Raw genomic sequence first — 22,067 nt, 5'->3', positions numbered from 1 at the left:
CCATCAGGGAGGAGGTACAGCAGTCTGAAGACCCACACTCAACATTTTAGGAACAGCTTCTTCTTCCCCTTTGCTGTTGGATTTCTGAACAGGCCAGGAGCACCACCTCACTACGCTGCTCTCTCTCTTTCCACTATTTATATATTTTATATATTAGTGTAAATTATAGGGGTTTTTTTTGTATTTCACTGCACTGCTGCCACAAAACAAGACATTTCATGACATGTCAGTGATAATATACCTGATTCTGATTCTGAAACAAATTGGGTTCAAAGCCTACTTATGCAGAATATTCATTTGAGAGCTTAAACCAGGGGTTCCCGTCCTTTTTTTATGCCGTGGACCACTACCATTAACCAAGGGCTCTGCAGATTCCAGTTTGGGAGCCCCTGGCTTAAAAGGATGGGAGAGGATCTGTTGGATAAGGGAGTGTGGGGAAGGGGGAAGGGAGTGGATGAAGGTTGTTTACATTATTCCTAACTGACTGATCTGTTGTCAGATTGTTTCAGCTATGTTTTTCTAATGGGAATAATGAGGCCCTGATGTTTATGTTAAGGGTTGAGGCATCTCCTCTCAGTGTTACAGAAAACAATAGCACAATAAGCCCCCTCGCTCCATTCAGCAAGTGAATGTGGAGTTGCTTTGTAAACATGACCTTGGGACTGGAGCAATTTACTTTCAGTTTTGAAATCCATGGGATCAAAGAGTTCATTTCACCAAGGTGGTGATGTAGGGAGCAGTCTGGTATCATTATGAAAGTGAAGTTAACAACACTGGACTGTTGCTTAGTAATCTGTCATCAAAAAAATATATAAATAACATTAGAGCAGTGTGTCCATTATTGGAGGATAGCTGGCATGTTCTGAGTCAATTAGCAATTGACAGATTTATTAACAATGTACAAATTTACAGGTAGCTGCAATGTTCGCATTCATTTTGAGAGGACTGGAATGTAAAAGCAAGGATGGAATCCTCAAACAAAAGAAAATCTGCAGATGTTGGAAATCCGAGCTAAGGGCTTGGGTGTAATGCTAAGGGTTTAACAAGGCTTTGGTCAGACCGTACTTGGAGTACTGTCTGCAGTTTTGGGCCCATACCTAAGAAAGGATGTGCAGCTATTGGAGCGGGTTCAGAGGAGATTCATGAGAGTGATCCCGGGAATGGAAGTGTTAATGTACAAGGAGCATTGGATGGCTCTGGGCCTGAACTCACTGGAGTTTGGAAGAATAAAGGGGGATCTGATTGAAACCTTTTGAATATCAAAAGGCCTAGATAGAGTGGGTGTGGAGAGGGTGTTTCCTATAGTGGGGGAGTCTAGGACCAGAGGGCACAGCTGCAGAATAGAGCGATGTCCCTGTCGAACAGAGAAGAGATATTTCTACAGCAAGAGAGTGATGAATCTGTGGAATTCATTGTCACAGATCATTGCGGGGCCAGGTTATTGGGTATATTTAAGACAGATGTTGATAACTTCTTGATTAGTAAAGACATCAAAGGTTATGGGGAGAAGTCAGGAGAATGGGGTTGAGAGGGATAATAAATCAGTCATGTTGGAATGGCGGAGCAGACTCGATGGGCTGAATGGCCTAATTCTGCCTTGTGATCTCACCTATGTATGAGATTAGAGGGAGCAGACCCCAGTGTCTGTAGACAATAAACAATAGGTGCAGGAGTAGGCCATTCGGCCCTTTGAGCCAGCACCGCCATTCACTGTGATCATGGCTGATCATCCACAATCAGTATCCAGTTCCTGCCTTATCCCCATAACCTTTGATTCCACTATCTTTAAGAGCTCTATCCATCTCTTTCTTGAAAGCATCCAGAGACTTGGCCTCCACTGCCTTCTGGGGCAGAGCATTCCATATATCCACCACTCTCTGGGTGAAAAAGTTTTTCCTCAACTCCGTTCTAAATGGCCTACCCCTTATTCTTAAACTGTGGCCTCTGGTTCTGGACTCCCCCATCAGCGGGAACATGTTTCCTGCCTCCAGCATGTCCAATCCTTTAATAATCTTATATGTTTCAATCAGATCCCCTCTCATCCTTCTAAATTCCGGTGTATACAAGCCCAGTCGCTCCAATCTTTCAACATATGACAGTCCCACCATCCCGCCGCCTGTACTGTTGTACTACAAGATGCTGGCTGGCCTATCCTTCACCTCAGCAACACTTTCTTGCCTATATTTCCTGATGCCCTTTAGTATCTGGAAATCTGTGGATCTCCGTTTGGGACAGCATGGTAGCAGAGTGGTTAGCGTAATATTATTGCGGCGCCAGAAAACCCGGGTTCTATTCCCGCCACTGCGTGTAAGGAGTTTGTACGTTCTCCCCGTGCCCATGTGGGTTTCCTCTGGGTGCTCTGGTTTCCTCCCACAGTCCAAAGACATACAGTTCAGTAGATTAATGGGGCACTGGGTGAAATTGTGAGGTATGGGCTCGCTGGGACAGAAGGACCTGTTACTGTGCTGTATCTCTAAATAAAAATAGAATATATATTGGAATTGGCTTATTATTCTGCTGAGTTACAGTAAAAAAATTTTTGTCTTGTCATTACACAGTTCATAGAACAAGGGAAAACAGTAAAAGAATGTTTTCTGTATTGCATGTCCCTCTATCATCCACATTCCGAACCATCCATGAACACTATTCCTCACACTATTTACGTATTTATTTGGAACTTGGAGTAGTTTTAATGCCTTGCACTGTAGTGCTGCCACAAGACGACTTTCGCACCAGGTGTGAGTGATAAAAGTCTGGTTCCGAGGTTGTAGAATAATGTGTAACGGACAGAGAAACAGCAGTGCAGGTAAACAATAGGGTATGAGGTCATAACCAGGTAGATTGTGAGATCAGGACATCTTGTCGTTGAAGCATTCCTATGATCTACCACCTTCGGGGTAAAGAGATCTCATCGCAGTTCTGAATGAGTGACCTGCCATTCTGAGACTCTAACCCGTGGCTTCAGACAGATCAACTCTGGGAACCATCATCCCTGTATCTGCACTTGTGAGAATTCTGTGTATTTCTGCATATCAGTCTAATCAGAATCGGGTTAATTATATCTGACGTACTGTAGGTTCTGAAATCTATTGTTTGGTCGCAGCAGTACCATGCAAGACATTTAAGAGAATTCTTATAAGGTACAATTTTAAATTGGATAGATAGATATACAAATAGTGCAAAGAGGCCTAGTGAAATAGTGATCACAGACCATTCATACATCTGATGGCAGAGGGGATGAAGCTGTTCCTAAAATAAAGTATGGGTCATCAGGGTCCTGTACCTCCTCCCTGATGATAATAGCAAGAGGAGAGCATGTCCCAGGTAGTCAGGGTCCCTAGTGATGGGTGCTACCTTCTTGAGGTACACCTCTTGAAGATGTCCTGGATTGTGTCCACGAGGGAGCTGGCCAAGCCTGCCGCACTTGCTAGCCTTTTGCCATCCTGTGCATTGGAGCCTCCACACCAGCTGAGAGATTCTCCTGGTTACCCAATTGACATTCACATGGATCATTAAACAGAGGCCCTTTCAGCCTTCTCAGGCAAAAGGTCATTTGAAAACTGCAGTGGAGATTTCCCTGGTAACCTGCAAATAATTATCCTTAAAACCATGTCACTAAGCCAATTTATTTGGTCATTATCACATTGCTCTTTTTGGAGTTTGTTATGTGGTCATTAGTTGTAATGTTTTCCACATTCTGACGATGACTATAGTATGGACACGAATGTGGGGTGGGGGCAGTATTGAAAACCCTATCAATGATAGAGATGTGGTGGGGTGATATTGGACATCTCATCTACAAGATGAGGTACAGGAATATTGGAGATGAGGTGAAATGCTGCTTTTGAGGCAGTCAGAAGGTTTTGGAATTATCCTTCTTTAAAGGTGGTTGAAGTCGAATCTGAATATTTTTGAGGTGGATGTGAATAGAGAGTAGGCAGAGAAGAGTGAAGGGGCCTTCACCATCCAGGAGATGTTCTCTTCTCTCCCACCTACCACCTGCCAGCTTCTTACTTCATTTCCCCTCTCCCGTGCACCTATCTTCCCCTCACCAGTTCTCACCTATCACCAGCCACCCAGCTCCCCCTCCCTTACCCCACCTTCTTTTCTGTTTTCTTCCCTCTTCCTTTCCAGTCCTGATTAAGGATCTTGGCTCAAAATGTCATCTGTTTATTTCTCTCCATAGATGCTGCCTAACCTGTTGAGTTCTGCCAGCATTTTGTGTATGTGTGTGGGGGGGGGGGCGCGGAGCGCGGGGAGAGCTCTGGATTTCCAGCATCTATAGGACCTCGTCTGTTTATGAGAAGCAAATTGTTCCTGCAGGATGAAGGTAGATTGGCCTTTTATTTATTTAGAGATTTAACTTTAGTTGTGGGAGGCCAACGTCAACCTGGAGCTGTACCATAGAGGCAGAAATGAGGACACTGAACCATAGCTAGGGCACAGTAGACAAAATGGCCAAGGACAGATAGAAATGGAGGACGTTCACAGCTGCCCTAAAAGCCAGCAGCCTAACGGGCAGTAAGTGGGTTACTTTATTTAGAGATACAAGGCTGTTCTGGCCCAACGAGCAGTCGCCACCCAATAACACCAGTGACCAATGGACCTACTAATCCAAATGTCTTTGGTATGTGGGAGGAAACTGGAGCACCTGGTGGAAACCCATGTGATCATGGGGAGAACGTACAAATTCCTTACAGGAAGTGGCAGGAATTGAACCAGGGTCACTGGCACTGCAAAGTTTTCTGCTAACTGCTATGCTTCTGCACTGCCCAAAGCTCCTAATGCATTGTCGTCGTCTTCCTGCTTCTAATCTGTACTTTGCTGTTCCAGTAACCTGGTCAAGTCACCACTGTACTGTCCATTGATCAGTTGATGATGTGATAGGGCTAACAGTTCAGGTGTGAGGGCTTTCATAGCACAGATTAATGCAATTCAGAAAATAGATTCTCCAGCAATTTACCCAGAAATGGGCAATCCTAACCCAGATGGAGATTGTACATGAAAATCTCATGGTTCCACCTGGAATCCTATACCTGATTCAGCTCAGAGTAAATTTATTGTCAATGTTCTTGTCTGTCACCACATCCTTGATGATGGAAGCTGCCATCATGTGACATCACTCCATGCAAACGTACTCAATGATTTGTCTGTCTCTGATGGACTGGGCTGTATCCACCACATTCTGTAGACTTTATTGGTTTCTTGTTTCCATACCAAACCGTGATGCAGCCACTCAGGATATTCTCTACTCTGCATCTAGAAGATTGTCAAAGTTTTAGGTGGCGTGCCGTCTCTGCGTGAACTTCTGAGAAAGTGGAGGTGACTGAAGTCTAATTGAGATAGTTGATTGACACCACCAGCAAAAAAAAAACAAAACTGTTGTGTTCAAGCCAGACGCCATAAGGATTTGATCAGGGTTTCTTGGCTGCAGGTCAGGAGCTGGGACATTCCAGAGTAGGTTTGTATTGCGATCGTGGTGTCAGTAAACTCAGTACATTAGCAGTCCCCACGCTCCCTTACCCTTTCGAACAGTAACACTCTCCCATGGAATTAATGGCCCATGATGTCATTAACACAAGCTCATTGAGCTGTAAGGTTCCAACTGATTACGCAATCCCACCATCTCCTGTTGCTGTGGGGGTTTTCTGTGTGAGTGGATGAAGAGGTGCATGGGAGAACACAAGAAGTAGAACCAGCAGTGGCTAGTTGGCTTGCTTTTGCTTTTCGATGAGATCACAGCAGTTCATTTGCCTCAGCGCCCCTTTCCTGGTCTAACCTCGTACCCTGTAATATCTAAAAATCTGTCTTTTTCCCGAATGATTGAGCCCACCAGTCGTCAGTAGAGAACTACAAAGATTCACTGCCCTTGGGGTGAAAGAAACGTTGTCTTATCTCTATACTGAATATCTGATCCTTCATGTTGCAACTGTAACCCCATCAGCTGGAGTAAACATTTTCCCTCCATCCTCCCTGTCAAGCAAACAGATATAATATGTTAACAACTCGTTTAGGAAAACTGGAAATAAGTAGCCAGTAAACCAGCTTTGACCATTTGGTTGTGAAGTCCAGGCAACAACCTATTTATAGTACAGCTAGTCAGCATTACTCAATAGGCAGCACAATTTGATTGCATCACTCTTACACGTGATGTCACCAAATGTCACCCTGAAGCCAGTGTATTTCCTGGTCAGCTGCTTACCTTCTAACAGGTAATCTACCTTTTTCTTTTAAGCCATGCATTTTCTAAGATTATTTGCAGGTTGGAATGAATGAGGAGGGATCTCATTGAAATCCATTGAATGTTGAATGGTCTAGATAGAGTGGATGTGGAGAGGAGGTCTTCAATAGTGGAAGAGTCTAGGACCAGAGGACACAGACCCAGAATAGGACATCTTTTTAAAACAGATGAGGAGGAATTTCTTTAGCCAGAGGATAGTTAATCTGTGGAATTCATTGCCACAGGCGGCTATGGAGGCCAAGTCAATGATCAAAGGTCAAAGTACAAAGGAGCTTAAGAAGGGGCTGAGAAGAGCAAGAAGGGGGCATGAGAAGGCCTTGGCAAGTAGGGTAAAGGAAAACCCCAAGGCATTCTTCAATTATGTGAAGAAAAAAAGGATGACAGGAGTGAAGGTAGGACCGATTAGAGATAAAGATGGGAAGATGTGCCTGGAGGCTGTGGAAGTGAGCGAGGTCCTCAATGAATACTTCTCTTCGGTATTCACCAATGAGAGGGAACTAGATGATGGTGAGGACAATATGAGTGAGGTTGATGTTCTGGAGCATGTTGATATTAAGGGAGAGGAGGTGTTGGAGTTGTTAAAATACATTAGGACAGATAAGTCCCTGGGGCCTGATGGAATATTCCCCAGGCTGCTCCACAAGGCGAGAGAAGAGATTGCTGAGCCTCTGGCTAGGATCTTTATGTCCTCGTTGTCCACGGGAATGGTACCAGAGGATTGGAGGGAGGCGAATGTTGTCCCCTTGTTCAAAAAAGGTAGTAGGGATAGTCCGGGTAATTATAGACCAGTGAGTCTTACGTCTGTGGTGGGAAAGCTGTTGGAAAAGATTCTTAGAGATAGGATCTATAGGCATTCAGAGAATCATGGTCTGATCAGGGACAGTCAGCATGGCTTTGTGAAGGGCAGATCGTGTCTAACAAGCCTGATAGAGTTCTTTGAGGAGGTGACCAGGCATATAGATGAGGGTAGTGCAGTGGTTGTGATCGATATGGATTTTAGTAAGGCATTTGACAAGGTTCCACACGGTAGGCTTATTCAGAAAGTTAGAAGGCATGGGATCCAGGGAAGTTTGGCCAGGTGGATTCAGAATTGGCTTGCCTGCAGAAGGCAGAGGGTGGTGGTGGAGGGAGTACATTCAGATTGGAGGATTGTGACTAGTGGTGTCTGTTCTGGGACCTCTACTTTTCGTGATTTTTATTAACGACCCGGATGTGGGGGTGGAAGGGTGGGTTGGCAAGTTTGCAGATGACACAAAGGTTGGTGGTGTTGTAGATAGTGTAGAGGATTGTCAAAGATTGCAGAGAGACATTGATAGGATGCAGAAGTGGGCTGAGAAGTGGCAGATGGAGTTCAACCCAGAGAAGTGTGAGGTGGTACACTTTGGAAGGACAAACTCCAAGGCAGAGTACAAAGTAAATGGCAGGATACTTGGTAGTGTGGAGGAGCAGAGGGATCTCAGGGTACATGTCCACAGATCCCTAAAAGTTGCCTCACAGGTGGATAGGGTAGTTAAGAAAGCTTATGGGGTGTTAGCTTTCATAAGTCGAGGGATAGAGTTTAAGAGTCGCAATGTAATGATGCAGCTCTATAAAACTCTGGTTAGGCCACACTTGGAGTACTGTGTGCAGTTCTGGTCACCTCACTATAGGAAGGATGTGGAAGCATTGGAAAGGGTACAGGGGAGATTTACCAGGATGCTGCCTGGTTTAGAAAGTATGCATTATGATCAGAGATTAAGGGAGCTAGGGCTTTACTCTTTGGAGAGAAGGAGGATGAGAGGAGACATGATAGAGGTGTACAAGATAATAAGAGGAATAGATAGAGTGGATAGCCAGCGCCTCTTCCCCAGGGCACCACTGCTCAATACAAGAGGACATGGCTTTAAGGTAAGGGGTGGGAAGTTCAAGGGGGATATTAGAGGAAGGTTTTTTACTCAGAGAGTGGTTGGTGCGTGGAATGCACTGCCTGAGTCAGTGGTGGAGGCAGATACACTAGTGAAGTTTAAGAGACTACTAGACAGGTATATGGAGGAATTTAAGGTGGGGGCTTATATGGGAGGCAGGGCTTGAGGGTCGGCACAACATTGTGGGCCAAAGGGCCTGTACTGTGCTGTACTATTCTATGTTCTATTATCAAAGTATGTGTACATGATACAACTTTCCGATTCATCTCCTTACAGTCAGCCACAAAACATATATTTAAAGTGGAGGTTAGTTGGTTCTTGATCAGTAAGGGGGGCGGGGGTCAGATTCTAATGACACACGTTGTGTTAGGAGCTTGGCTGATGTTTTTTGAAGTACATGCCCTAGCTAGTAGGTTTGCTGCATCACAGTGCCAGAGACCTATGTTCAGTCCTATCAGTGGGCACTGTCTGTGTGGAGTTTGTACACCCTTCCTGTGACTGCTTTGGTTTTCTGCCCCATTCAATAGACGGGTGGGTTGGTAAGTTAGTTATCCCTTGCAGATTGTAAATACATGTGGTCTTTCACTAATTCTACTATGGTTATTATTCTACAATTGATTTCATTAGTATGCCCACAAGGAAATGAATCTCAAGGTGGTATATGGTGACATTTATGGACTTTGATAATACATTTACTCTGAACTTTGGTGTTCATGTATTTATGAAGATTTTATTCCATACCATATCTATACTTTAACCTCTAAGTGTATTTGTATATAATTCTCTATTCTTATAATTGTTGAATGCTTTTGTTATACGAAATGCTAACGCACCACAGCAAATACCTAGTACCTCAGAATCAGGTTTAATATCACCAGCATCTGTTGTGAAATTTCTTAACTTAGCAGCAGCAGTACAATGCAATACATGACAATATAGGAAAAAAAATCAATAAGTCAATTACAATAATATATTAAATAGTTAAATTTAAAATAGTGTAAGAACCAAAATAATATAAAATAAAGTAAGGTAGAGTTCATGGGTTCATTTAGGAAATCAGACAGCAGAAGGGAAGGAGATGTTCCTGAATCGCTAGTGTGTGCCTTCAGGTTTCTGTACCTCCTTCCTGATGATAGCAATGAGAAGAGGGCATGTCCTGGGTGATGGGGGTCCTTAGTAATGGACACGGCCTTTCTGAGACACCGCTTCTTGGAGAGATGTTTTGCATACTACAGAGGCTAGTACTGAAAATGGAGCTGACTAATTGTACAACTACTTTCGATCCTGTTCAGTAGCCTCCCCCCCCCCCCATACCAGACAGTGATGCAGCCTGTCAGAATGCTCTCCATGGTTCATCTGTAGAAGTTTTCAAGTGTCTTAGGTGACAAACTAAATTTCTTCAAACTCCTAATGAAATATAGCCGCTGTCTTGCCATCTTTATAGCTGCATCGATATGTTTATTTAAAATTTTTTGAAATGCCTGAAGGTTATATGTTTTATACATTTTGTGATTCACTACATTTAGTTTTTGGGATGTTTACTCACATTATAACTACAATATTTATTTTTAAGTTTTGAAAAGCCCAGATTTCATCTGTTTTACAGGTTTTGTGTTTCATTATATTTTATTTTTCTCTCTCTCCCTTTATTTTATCTGGTTGCTAGCAGCCCCAGACACAGTGGACATTGTGACAGCTCATCACCATGGCAATGGTTCAGGCAATGCCCATAGCTTCTGAGCACCAGGGTCCAGAGAGTGGGACGAGCCTGCAAACTTCTGCATCATCGCCAGTCTTACCAGGCACCATGGGTAGTGTTGGCAGCCTTGTCTCGGGACGGAACTACCATGACAAACACTGTAAGGCCACGGAATACAGCAGTAAATGTCGGAAAGCCAACCAGATCCAGAACATCTTCAGGCAGCAAGACGGGCACCTAAAAAATGGCTACTCTCAGGACTGCATTGGTGGAATAGTGACCAAGAAACAGAGTGGGAACTATACCCAGCTAAAAGATGACCGGCACAACGGAGGCTGGAATATGATGGAATCACCCGCCAGTCCCTGCAGTGATCCCGAGGATGTGCAGGAGGGAAAGTCGGTCAATGGAAACATTCGGGGTCCACCGCCAAAGATAATACCGGTGTCAGGCAAGCTTGAGAAGGTAAGAGTACGCAAAGGTCCTTCCCTGGGAACATGTCAGTGATCAATGTTATGTATTCACAGCCACAGGCGTTTGCACTTGCTATTAATTATCACATTGTTATCACATGTACTAAGATGCAGTGAAAATTTTTGTTTTAGAACAACAGTATTGTACAGACTGCTTATATAAATGTACTTCACAATCGACCTAAGCACCTTCTAAATGTCCCTGTTGTACCAGCCTCCGTCATCATACCACCACCCCACCCCCTCCCGGCCAGCAGAGCATTCCAGGCATTCAGCACTTACTGTGTGTAAAAATACATACAAACAAACAACCTCTGATGCCCCCTGCCCCCCAAACTTTCCTCAATCACCATAAATGGATGCCCTCTGGTATTAGCCATTGCTGCCTAGAAAAGAGATTCTACTTGTTCATTCTATCTATACCTCTCTTTATTTTATACACCTCTATCGTCACGTCTCTTCCTCCTTTGTATTAGCCATTTCCATCCTGGGAAAAAGGTGCTGGCTGTCCACTCTATCCATGCTTCTGATCATCTTATACACCTCTATCAAGTCTCTCCTCATCCTCCTTCACTCCAAAGAAAGAAGTCCCAGCTCATTCAACCTATCCTCATAAGACACATTCCCTAATCTAGGCAGCATCCTGGTAAATCTTCCCTGCCCTGCACCTCGGCTTTGAATGAACTTTCCTCCTCTCAGCATAAATGCATGGCCTCTAGTATTAGAGATTTTGATCCTTGGAAAAAAGATATAGACTGGGTAGTCTATCTGTGCCTCTCATAATCTTATCTATCAGGTCTCCCCTCAGCCACCGGTCATCCAGAGAAATCAACCCTAGGTTGTCCACCCTTTGTATGTTCCCTCCCAATCCAGGCAGCATCCTGGTAAGCCTTTTCTTCACCCACTCCATACCCTGCACACCCTTCCTGTAATGAGATGACCAGAACTGAATGCAGTACTCCAGATGTGGCCTAACCAGAGTTTTATAAAGATGCAACATGACTTCCTGGCTCTTGTATTCAATGCCTCAGGTAATAAAGGCAAGTATGCCTGCCCTGATGAAGGGTCTCGGCCTGAAACGTCGACTGTGTGTTCTTTTCTGCAGATGCTGCCTGACCTGCTGAGTTCACCCAGCATTTTGTGTGCGATGCTTTGAATTTCCAGTATCTGCAGACTTTCTCGTGTTTAAGCATGCCATATGCCTTCTTCACCACCATATTGGCTTGTGCATTCACTTATGGGGAACCATGGATTTGGACCCCAAGATCCTTCTGTGCAGAAGTATATTGAGGTGGCACAAGAGGATAAAAGTAACAGAGTGGAGAATGGTAGTGTTGCAGTTACAGGGGAAGTGCTGAGCACTGGACAAATACGGTGCAAGGCTGTAACAAGGTAGATTGTCAGGTTCTTTTTCAATATTATCATACTGGCCCAAGAGTCCAACTTACCAAACTTGGGAACTACGAAATAGTCTTACAACAGTGGAATAGAAGCTGTCTTTGAGCCTGGTGGTACATGCTTTCAGGCTTTTGTATCTTCGTCCCATGGGAGGAGAAGAGGAGGGAATGTCCGAGCATTGAGGGAACTTTGGCTAGGATGTTGTGTCCAGCTGTTGAGGGCAAGGTTTAGGAATGCCCTCGGATGCTGTGGGTGAAGTCAGAGACCCACATGGGGAACGACAGTGAACCAAGTTTTTAATGTAACTCGGCAGTGTTAGAGCGATTTTGGGTAGATTATTCATTTACACTTAAATGGCTTGGCCACCAGTCTTCTGTTTGACAAAGTACTGTGGATTGAGTTCATAACAATACATTTCCTAAAAGCTGTGAATACCAGACGCTGCTGACGCCATAGTTTGACCAGATGCTGTAGTGTCGAAGACAGTATTATCTATACTTTATAAATATGAATTGTCATCTATGTTAGCACGTAAAATACCAAATAAATGTGTTGTGGATTTAAACACGAGGAATTCTACAGATGCTGGAAATTCAAGCAACACACATCAAAGTTGCTGGTGAACGCAGCAGGCCAGGCAGCATCTCTAGGAAGAGGTACAGTCGACGTTTCGGGCCGAGACCCTTCATCCTGACGATGTGTGTTGTGGATTTAATTTGCACTCCTAAAGGCTGTGAGTACCAACCCAGACATGCGGGCGTCAGGAGGAAAGGATGAACTCAGAAGGTGTGACATTTTGTATGTAGCTTCAAAAGAAAGAATTGTCTATGCATTGTCTAAACTTTGTAAATAGGGATTGCCCTTTGTGTTCAGCAAATATCGAGCCCACATTGGGCTAGCAGACCTTTCTACCAGAGGGTCTCCGTATGATGCTTGCTGTACCTTGTTGTGTCGAAGAAAGAAGCTGCTTTGTATCTACCAGTGACTCTGTCTCTCTGGTGATTTCATCCACGCTACAACAGGCAGCACCACTTCTCCTGTGCCAGGCTCTACGGATTGCATGTCCCCTTTACGTATCTGCAAAATGGGCCCTTGCATTTGAAGTAATTGGGTGGCCCGTACAGATGAAACATTGCAGATGAAGTCTTGTCCAGGCATTAGAAACCTGCACACCTCTATATCTTCCCAAGTTATAGAAACATAGAAACATAGAAAATAGGTGCAGGAGTAGGCCATTCAGCCCTTCGAGCCTGCACCGCCATTTATTATGATCATGGCTGATCATCCAACTCAGAACCACGCCCCAGCCTTCCCTCCATACCCCCTGACCCCCGTAGCCACAAGGGCCATATCTAACTCCCTCTTAAATATAGCCAATGAACTGGCCTCAACAGTTTCCTGTGGCAGAGAATTCCACAGATTCACCACTCTCTGTGTGAAGAAGTTTTTCCTAATCTCGGTCCTAAAAGGCTTCCCCTTTATCCTCAAACTGTGACCCCTCGTTCTGGACTTCCCCAACATCGGGAACAATCTTCCTGCATCTAGCCTGTCCAATCCCTTTAGGATCTTATACGTTTCAATCAGATCCCCCCTCAATCTTCTAAATTCCAACGAGTACAAGCCCAGTTCGTCCAGTCTTTCTTCATATGAAAGTCCTGCCATCCCAGGAATCAATCTGGTGAACCTTCTTTGTACTCCCTCTATGGCAAGGATGTCTTTCCTCAGATTAGGGGACCAAAACTGCACACAATACTCCAGGTGTGGTCTCACCAAGGCCTTGTAAATGCATTTACAAAACTCAGAAGCAGTGTCACAAATATGACAATTGGTGCAATAAGAACCCAGCTGTACTCAGCAACCTGTTTTGACAGATGGCAGCACATAAACATTGTGCAATGTGAAAAAAATTGAGGAGCCAGGTATTGAAGAAACAGGCCTGACTGTAACCCATCTTGGAAATGACGGCAGAACAACCATGGCTGGAATTTCTAGGAGCAATTTGGAAGGCACAGGATATATATATGTATCCCATAAAAGAGGAATTATTCTAAAGACAAGATGACACAACTGTGGCTGACAAGGGAAGTCAAAGTCAAGATGAAAGCAAAAGAGAGGGCATATAATAAAGCAAAAATTAGTGGGAAATTAGAGGGTAAGGCAATTTTTAAAAAATCAACAGAAAGCAACAAAAAAAAACATTAGGAGGAGATGAAATAAGAAGGTAAGCTAGCTAATAATATCAGAAATGATACCAAACATTTTTCAGATATATGAAGAGTGAAAGAGAGGCGAAAGTAAATATTGGACCACTGGAAAATGACGCTGGAGAGATAGTAATGAGGGACAAGGAAACAACGAATGAGCTGAATAAGTATTTTGCATCAGTCTTCACTGTGGAAGTCACTACTAGTATGCCAGAAGTTCGAGAGTGTCAAAGGGCTTGGGAAACTGAAAGGTCTGAAGGTGGGTAAATCATCTGGACCTGATGGACCACACCCCAGGGTTCTAAAGGGGTATCTAAGGAGATCGTGGAGGTATTTGTAATGATTTTTTAAGAATCAGTGGAGTCTGGCGTGGTTCTAGAGGAATAGAAAATTGCAAATGTCTAACCAATCTTTAAAGAGGGAGGCAGAAGCAAGGAAATTATAGGCCAGTTAGCCCCACATGAGGCTGCTAAACAAGATAAATAAGAAGTAGGCCATTCGGCCCATTGAGTCAGCTCCACCATTCAATCATGGGCTATCCAATTCTTCCATTCGTCCCCACTCCCCTATACCCTTTGATGCCCTGGCTAATTAAGAACCTAACTATTGCTCATGGCAACAAATTCCACAAATTTACCACCCTCTGACTAAAGTAATTTCTCCGTATCTCTGTTCTAAATGGGTGTACGTCAATCTTGAAGTCATGTGTTCTTTTCCTAGACCCCCCCAACCAAGGGAAATAACTTTGACATATCTAATCTGTTCAGACCTTTTAACATTCAGAATGTTTCTATGAGATCCCCCCTCATTCTCCTGAAATTCAGGGAATACAGCCCAAGAGCTGCCAGACATTACTCATATGGTAACCCCTTTCATTCCTGGAATCATTCTTGTGAATCTTCTGTGAACTGTCTCCGATGTCAGTATATCCTTTCTAAAATAAGGAGCCCAAAACTGCACACAATACTCCCAAGTATGGTCTCAGGAGTGCCAGGGTATTACAGTAAAAGTACTAGTATGGATAGAGCATTGGCTGACTGCAGTGGAAACAAAGAGCAGGAATAAAGGGATCCTTTTGGTATTGGCTGGCGGTGACTAATGCTGTTTCACAGGGGACTATGCTGGGACCGCTTTTTACATTGTATGTCAACAATTCGGGTGATTGAAATCGATGGCTTTGTTGCCGAGTTTGCAGGCGGTACAGAGATAGGTGGAGGGGCAGGTAGTGTTGAGGAAGCAGAGAGGCCGCAGAAGGACTGAGATTGATTAGCAGAATGGGCAAAGTGGTGGCAGATGGAATACAGTATCGGAGGGTATGGTCGTGCACTTTGCTTGGAGGAATAAAAGCATAGACTATTTTATGAATGGAGAGGAAATTCAAAATTCCAAGGTGCAAAGGAATTTGAGAGTCCTTGTGCAGGATTCCCTAATGGTTAATTTGCAGATTGAATTGGTGGTGAGGAAGGTGAAGCAATGTTAGCATTCATTTCAAGAGGACTAGAATATAAGAGCAAGGATGCAAAAAGGTAATGGTGAGTTTTCACTTGGAGTATTGTGAGCAGTTTTGGGCCCCTTATTTAGGAAGGATGTGCTGACATTGGAGAGGGTTCAGAGGAGGTTCACGAGAATGATTCCAGGAATAAAAGGGTCATCATATGAGCAGTGATTGAAGGCTCGGAGCCTGTACTCGCAAGAATTTAGAAGAATGAAGGGTGATCTCATTGAAACCTATTGAACGTTGAATGGTCCAGATAGAGTGGATGTGAAGGGGATATTTCCTTTGGTGGGGAAAGTCTCGGGCAAGAGGGCACAGCCTCAAAATAGAGGGGCAGCCATTTAGAACAGAAATGAGGAGGAATTTCTTTAGCCAGAGGGTGATGAATCTGTGGAAGTCGTTGCCACAGGTGGCTGTGGAGATCAGATCACTGGCTGCATTTAAGGTGGAAGTTGATTGGTTCTTGATTAGTCAGGGGTGAAAGATTATGGGGAGAAGGTGGGAAAATGGGGATAAGAGGGAATTGGATCCGCCATTATGAAATGGAGGAGCTGACTCGATGGGCTGAATGGCCTAATTCTGCTCCTATGTCTTATGGAAATGTTACCCAGGCTTTGATAAGTCCTGAGTGAGTTTTAATTCCCTTGTTCCTGTACTGCTGAAAAAGAGGCTATTCAGCCCATCAGGCATAGACTAGCTCACTGAGCCATTGTATTGATCCCCTTCCTCCTACATGTATCTCTATAAGCCGTTCTCTCCATACCCATTAACTACTTCCCTATCCAGCTAGTGAAGAAATAAACTTGCCACTGGCACGTCGTCGGGATGTGGGACAAAGGAAGCCCTTGTGGTCACCACAAGAAATTGCAAATTGCACACATTCAAGATTGGTGTTCCAGATCCATACGTGACTTACAGAAGGCTATTTTAAGGGTGATAAAACAATTCCAGTTGAGGTTAGAGATGGAAGCAAATGCACTTCCACTCTAGCAGGGTTTACAGGCCATTATTTCCTACAAAGCAAAACCTAACGTCACGAATGACGGTGATGCCTCACTCCCAGATGAGCTCAACCCCCTTTGTGCATGCTTTGAAGGGAGGATAAGACCACACCCATGAGAATCCCTGCAGCATTTGGTAACTTGTGATGCCGACATCCGAACATCTTTCAAGAGGGTGAACCCTTGCAAGTCATCAGGCCCTGACTGTGTACCTGGTGGGTCTCTGAAAACCTGTGTCACCCAGTTGGCGGGTGTGTTCAAGGACAAGTTCAATCTCTCGCTGCTGCTGACGGAGGTTCCCACCTGCTGCAAAAGGGTGACAATCATACCAGTGCCCAAGAAGACCAGGGTGAGCTGCCTCGATGACTATCGCCCAGAGGTACTCACACCTACTGTGATGAAGTGGTTTGAGATGTTGGTCATGGCTGGAATCAACCCCTGCATAAGGAAGGATCTGGACCCTGTTGCCAGCTAGATCTACCACGGATGCAATCTCACCTGAACAGTAGTAATACTGTACCTACGTCAGGCTGCTGTTTATTGACTATAGCTCAGCGTTCAACACAATCATACCCTCAGTTCTAATCAACAAGCTGGGCTTCTGTACCTCCCTCTGCAACTGGATCCTGGACTTCCTCACCGGGAGACCACAGTGTGTACAGATCAGAAATAATGTCACCTCACTGACATTTGACATTGGTGCCCCTCAGGGGTGCATGCTTAGCCACTGCTCTACTCTGTCTTTACCCATGATCTGTGGCCAGGCACAGATAAATCATCTGGTTGAGTGGTGTCGCAACAAGAACCTTGCACTCAACGTCAAGACCTAGGAATTAATTATGGACTTCAGGAAGGGGAAGTTGATAAAACATCTCATCAAGGCCTCAGCATTGGAAAAGGTGAGCAGCTTCAAATTCCTGCGTATCAGCATCTCAGAAGATATATCTGTAGTCCAACATATTGATGCAGTTACAAAGAAGGCAAAACAGCAGCTATATTTCATTAAGAGTTTGCGGATAATTATGTGTACCAAAGGCACTGGCAAATTTCTACAGATGTATCGTGGAGAGCATTCTATCTGCTTGCGTCAGGAGGGACCACTGCACAGGATTGAACAAAGCTGCAGCAAGTTGTAAACTTCGCTAGCTCCAATGTGGGCACTAGCTTCCAGCAGCATCCAGGACACCTTCAAAAGGCGATGCCCCAAATAGGCAGCATCTATCATTGAGGAAACCCATCACCCTCTTCTCGTTGCTATCATCAGAGAGGAGGTACAGGAGCCTGGAGATACACAAAGTTGCAGGAGTAGCTCCACCCCCCCCGCCCCCCCCCCCCCCGGCTTCAGATTTCTGAATGGACATTGAACCCACGGAAACTACATTAATATTTGCAGATTTCTGAATGGACATTGAACCCACGGAAACTACATCAATATTATCCCCTCTCTCTATGCTCTTATTTCTCTCTTATTTAATTTAATCTTTTAAGTACTTACTGTAATTTATAGTTTTTATTATTATATATTTGCAATGTACTACTGCTGCAAAACAACAAATTTCATAACTTATGCCATAACTTCTGATTCAGTACTGGACATTGGAAGAAATCTTGGCGAGCTGGGACTACCAGATGAACTGCCATTGTCCTTTGCCTAGCTTGTGGCCAGAAAATAACTACACTTGGAAAATTTCACAGAGCCATACAGTACAGAAAGAGGACCTTTGCTTCAAACTCTCAACTGCATATCAGGCACTCACTGCACAAATCTCAATTTATTTTTCTTATTAATGCACTAAGAAGATTAATTTTATATGTGGATCATAAGTCCATTGCATAAATATTACAAAGTATACTGGTTTGTATCTAATTTTACATGAATTGTAGAATGGGCTGTTGAATCTGTACTCTGTTTTGATGGCTGTATCCAATGAAGACTTTGAAATCAGTATAATGTACTTCCCTGTGTTGATTCCTGACGCAGGAGAGGCTTATATTATTAAGGGTGATTGACAAAGCCAGAGTTTAGAAGAATTAGAGGAAGGATGAATTTAGGAGTGTAAAGGACTATCAAAATGGGTGCCTCTAAGTCAGCATCATACTACCAGGAACACAGAGTTAAGGAACTTAGTAGCAGCATAAATGGTCCACCATTTAGAGTGGAGGTGAAGGTTGGAATCCTCTCCCTTGGGGGAGAAAATGAGATTGGTTAAAACTTTGGGCAATATGAATCAGAAGATGTGGTATCTGTTGAGGAAATGGAGAAACTTTGACACTTAAATGCAGGGCAGGCTCGCGAGCTCCTCACGTTTTGCATTCCTGTATTTCAGCCCGATTAAATGAAGTCAAGAAAGGTAGACAGGCTTTTTTAAAATGTAAAGGTATGCTTGCCTTCATAGGTTACGGCATAGAATATAAAGGTTGGGACACCATTTTGCAACTATACAGTAGCATGCAAAATTTTGGGCACCCCGGTCAAAATTTTTGTTACTGTGAATAGTTAACTGAGTAGAAGATGAACTGATCTCCAAAAGTCATAAAGTTAGAGGAAACATTCTTTTCAACATTTTAATCAAGATTAGTGTACTATTTTTGTTTTATACAATTTTAGAGAGGCAAAAAAGGAAAGGAGCACCATGTAAAAGTTTGGGCACCCCAAGAGATTAGAGCTCGCAGATAACTTTTACCAAGGTCTCAGACCTTAATTAGCTTGTTAGGGCTATGGCTTGTTCACAGCCATCATTAGGAAAGGCCAGGTTATGCAAATTTCAAAGCTTTATAAATACTGTGACTGCTCAAACCTTGTCCCAACGATCAGCAGCCATGGGCTCCTCTAAGCAGCTGCCTAGCACTCTGAAAATTAAAATAATTGATGCCCACAAAGCAGGAGAAGGCTATAAAAAGCTAGCAAAGCGTTTTCAGGTAGCCGTTTCCTCAGTGCATAATGTAATTAAGAAATGGCAGTTAACAGGAACGGTGGAGGTTAAGCTGAGGTCTGCCAGACCAAGAAAACTTTCCGAGAGAACTCCTCGTAGGATTGCTAGAAAGGCAAATCAATACCCCCGTTTGACTGCAAAAGACCTTCAGGAATATTTAGCAGACTCTGGAATGGTGGTGCACTGTTCTACTGTGCAGCGACACCTGCACAAATATGACCTTCATGGAAGAGTCATCAGAAGAAAACCTTTCCTGCATCCTCACCACGAAATTCAGCGTGTGAAGTTTGCAAAGGAACATCTAAACAAACCTGACGCATTTTGGAAACAAGTCCTGTGGACTGATGAAGTTAAAATAGATTTTCTTGGTCGCAATGAGCAAAGGTATGTTTGGAGAAAAAAGGGGTGCAGAATTTCATGAAAAGAACACCTCTCCAACTGTTAAGCACGGGGGTGGATCGATCATGCTTTGGGCTTGTGTTGTGGCCGGTGGCACGGGGAACATGTCACTGGTAGAGGGAAGAATTAATTCAATTAAATACCAGCAAATTCTGGAAGCAAACATCACACCGTCTGTAAAAAAGCTGAAGGTGAAAAGCGGATGGCTTCTACAACAGGATAATGATCCTAAACACACCTCAAAATCCACAATGGACCACCTCAAGAGGCGCAAACTGAAGGTTTTGCCATGGCCCTCACTGTCCCCCGACCTAAACATCATTGAGAACCTGTGGATAGACCTCAAAAGAGCAGTGCATGCAAGACGGCCCAAGAATCTCACAGAACTAGAAGCCTTTTGCAAGGAAGAATGGGCGAAAATCCCCCAAACAAGAATTGAAAGACTCTTTGCTGGCTACAGAAAGCACTTACAAGCTGTGATGCTTACCAAAGGGGGTGATACTAGGTACTCACCATGCAGGGTGCCCAAACTTTTGCTTCAGGCCCTTTTCCTTTTTTGTTATTTTGAAATTGTAAAAAATGGAAATAAAAAAGTAATCTTACTTAAAATATTAAAGAAATGTGTCATCTTTAACTTTATGCCTTTTGGAAATCAGGTCATCTTTTACTCGCTTAGCTATTCACAGTAACAGGAATTTTGACCAGGGGTGCCCAAACTTTTGCATGCCGCAGTATACAAAGCACCGGTTGCACTTGGTTACGGGGAGAGATTCGATAGGCTGGCTTTGGTTTCCCTTTGGCATAGGAAGCTGAAGGATAACCTGATGAGAGTCCTATAAAAATGTTAGGAGGCAGGTGGGCAGAATCTGTTTCCTGTGGCAGGGTTATCAAAAGCAAGAGTGTATATGTTAATAGAATAGAACCATTTTGTCATTGCTCAAAACAATGAGATTGCAGGGCTGCTCCAGCCCGTGCAAAACAGATGTTTACCATGCATGCAGTACAATTTAATCTTAAAAAATTCCCGTATTTCTAAATGTTCAAAATAGGTGGGCTGTACCCACCTAGTACACATTGTAAGGAGCTCCTGTCGGCTGTACGGTTTAATTGAGCAGAAGTGCGCTTGGACTGGAGAGCTGTAAGCCACTGAGGTTGTCCGTGCCGCCATCTTGGATAGTGGATCAAAGGAATTTTACAAGGGATCCAAAGGCCTTTTTTTTTTACCTAGTGGTCGATATTGATACTCACTGCCAGAGGAAGTGGTAGAATCGGATACGATCACTATTTTTAAGTAATAGGTATTGAAGCAGCAGGATATACATATACACTTAATGTGGACAAATGAGTTGATTGTGAATGGCAGAAAGCTTGCCATAGGGCTCAACTCCAGAATCAGAATCGGGTTTATCTTTACTGATATAATGTCGAGAAATATGTTGTATGGCAACAGTCCAGTGCATGACACAAACAAATACTATGTTACAGTAACAAATAGATTAACAGCACAAAAGAGAAGTTACTCTAAAGGAGCTAAATGTGTTGTGTACTATTATTGTTTTTTTCTAAATTGGATAACACCTTTGTTAAACTAGCAGCCAGGGGAATATCCAATTTTTCACTTAACTCAAAATGTTACACGACCCACAAGTATTTTGTTAAAATGATTGAGTGCCAGCAATGTTTGGAAGAGAATTGTAAAGGCAGCTCTTTCAAGAGGTGCAGGTTCAAACACAACCAAAGACCCCTGAGGTCATTCTAATGTTCTTTAAAAAGAATCCTCCCCTCTCTCTCCCCTTCACCCCCTCACCCTCTCTCCCCCCACGTATTAGCATATGAGATCAGGAGAGCTGTGTTCAATTCCCGTTGCTTTCTCTAAGGAGTATGTACATTCTCCCTGCGACTGCGTGGATTTCCTCCAGGTGCTCTGGTTTCCTCCCACATTTTCTTAGAAGTCGTACGGGTTAGGGTTTAGTAAGTTGTTGACACGCTCTCTAATCCAGTCTGCATCCTGGTAAATCTCCTCTGCACCCTTTCTACAGTTTACACATCCTTTCCACAGTGAGGCGACCAGAACTGAATGCAATATTCGAAGTGCGGTCTAACCAGGGTTTTTTAGAGCTGCAATATTACCTTGTGGCTCTTGAGCTCAACCCACTAACTAATGAAGGCCAGCACACCACCTTAATCACCTTATCAACTTGCATGGACACTTGCAGGCTGACCAAGCGCATCTTTGGACCTTGTTGGTCGTTGACACTAAAACACCACATTTCACTGCATGTTTCGATGTGACAAACAAAGCTAATAAAGTTATTCTCCT

At 43.7% G+C, this 22,067-nt stretch overlaps 1 protein-coding gene across 7 annotated transcripts in view; it reads left to right on the top strand.

Moving 5' to 3' along the window:
- Positions 1 to 22,067, top strand: part of LOC134358780 (leucine zipper putative tumor suppressor 2 homolog) — a 238,084-nt gene that overhangs the window by 200,561 nt on the left and 15,456 nt on the right. For 4 of the 7 annotated variants that reach the window (XM_063071257.1, XM_063071256.1, XM_063071263.1 and 1 more), the window contains one exon: positions 9,812 to 10,309. In XM_063071257.1, the coding sequence (XP_062927327.1) occupies positions 9,851 to 10,309 (459 nt within the window). In that variant the 5' untranslated portion in view covers positions 9,812 to 9,850. The remainder of the gene's footprint in view (positions 1 to 9,811; positions 10,310 to 22,067) is intronic. The other 3 variants (XM_063071260.1, XM_063071262.1, XM_063071261.1) reach the window with 1 other exon arrangement.

This window comes from Mobula hypostoma, chromosome 19, assembly GCF_963921235.1.
Source record: "Mobula hypostoma chromosome 19, sMobHyp1.1, whole genome shotgun sequence".
NCBI lineage: Eukaryota > Metazoa > Chordata > Chondrichthyes > Myliobatiformes > Myliobatidae > Mobula > Mobula hypostoma.
This window is presented reverse-complemented; position numbering and strand designations above follow the sequence as displayed.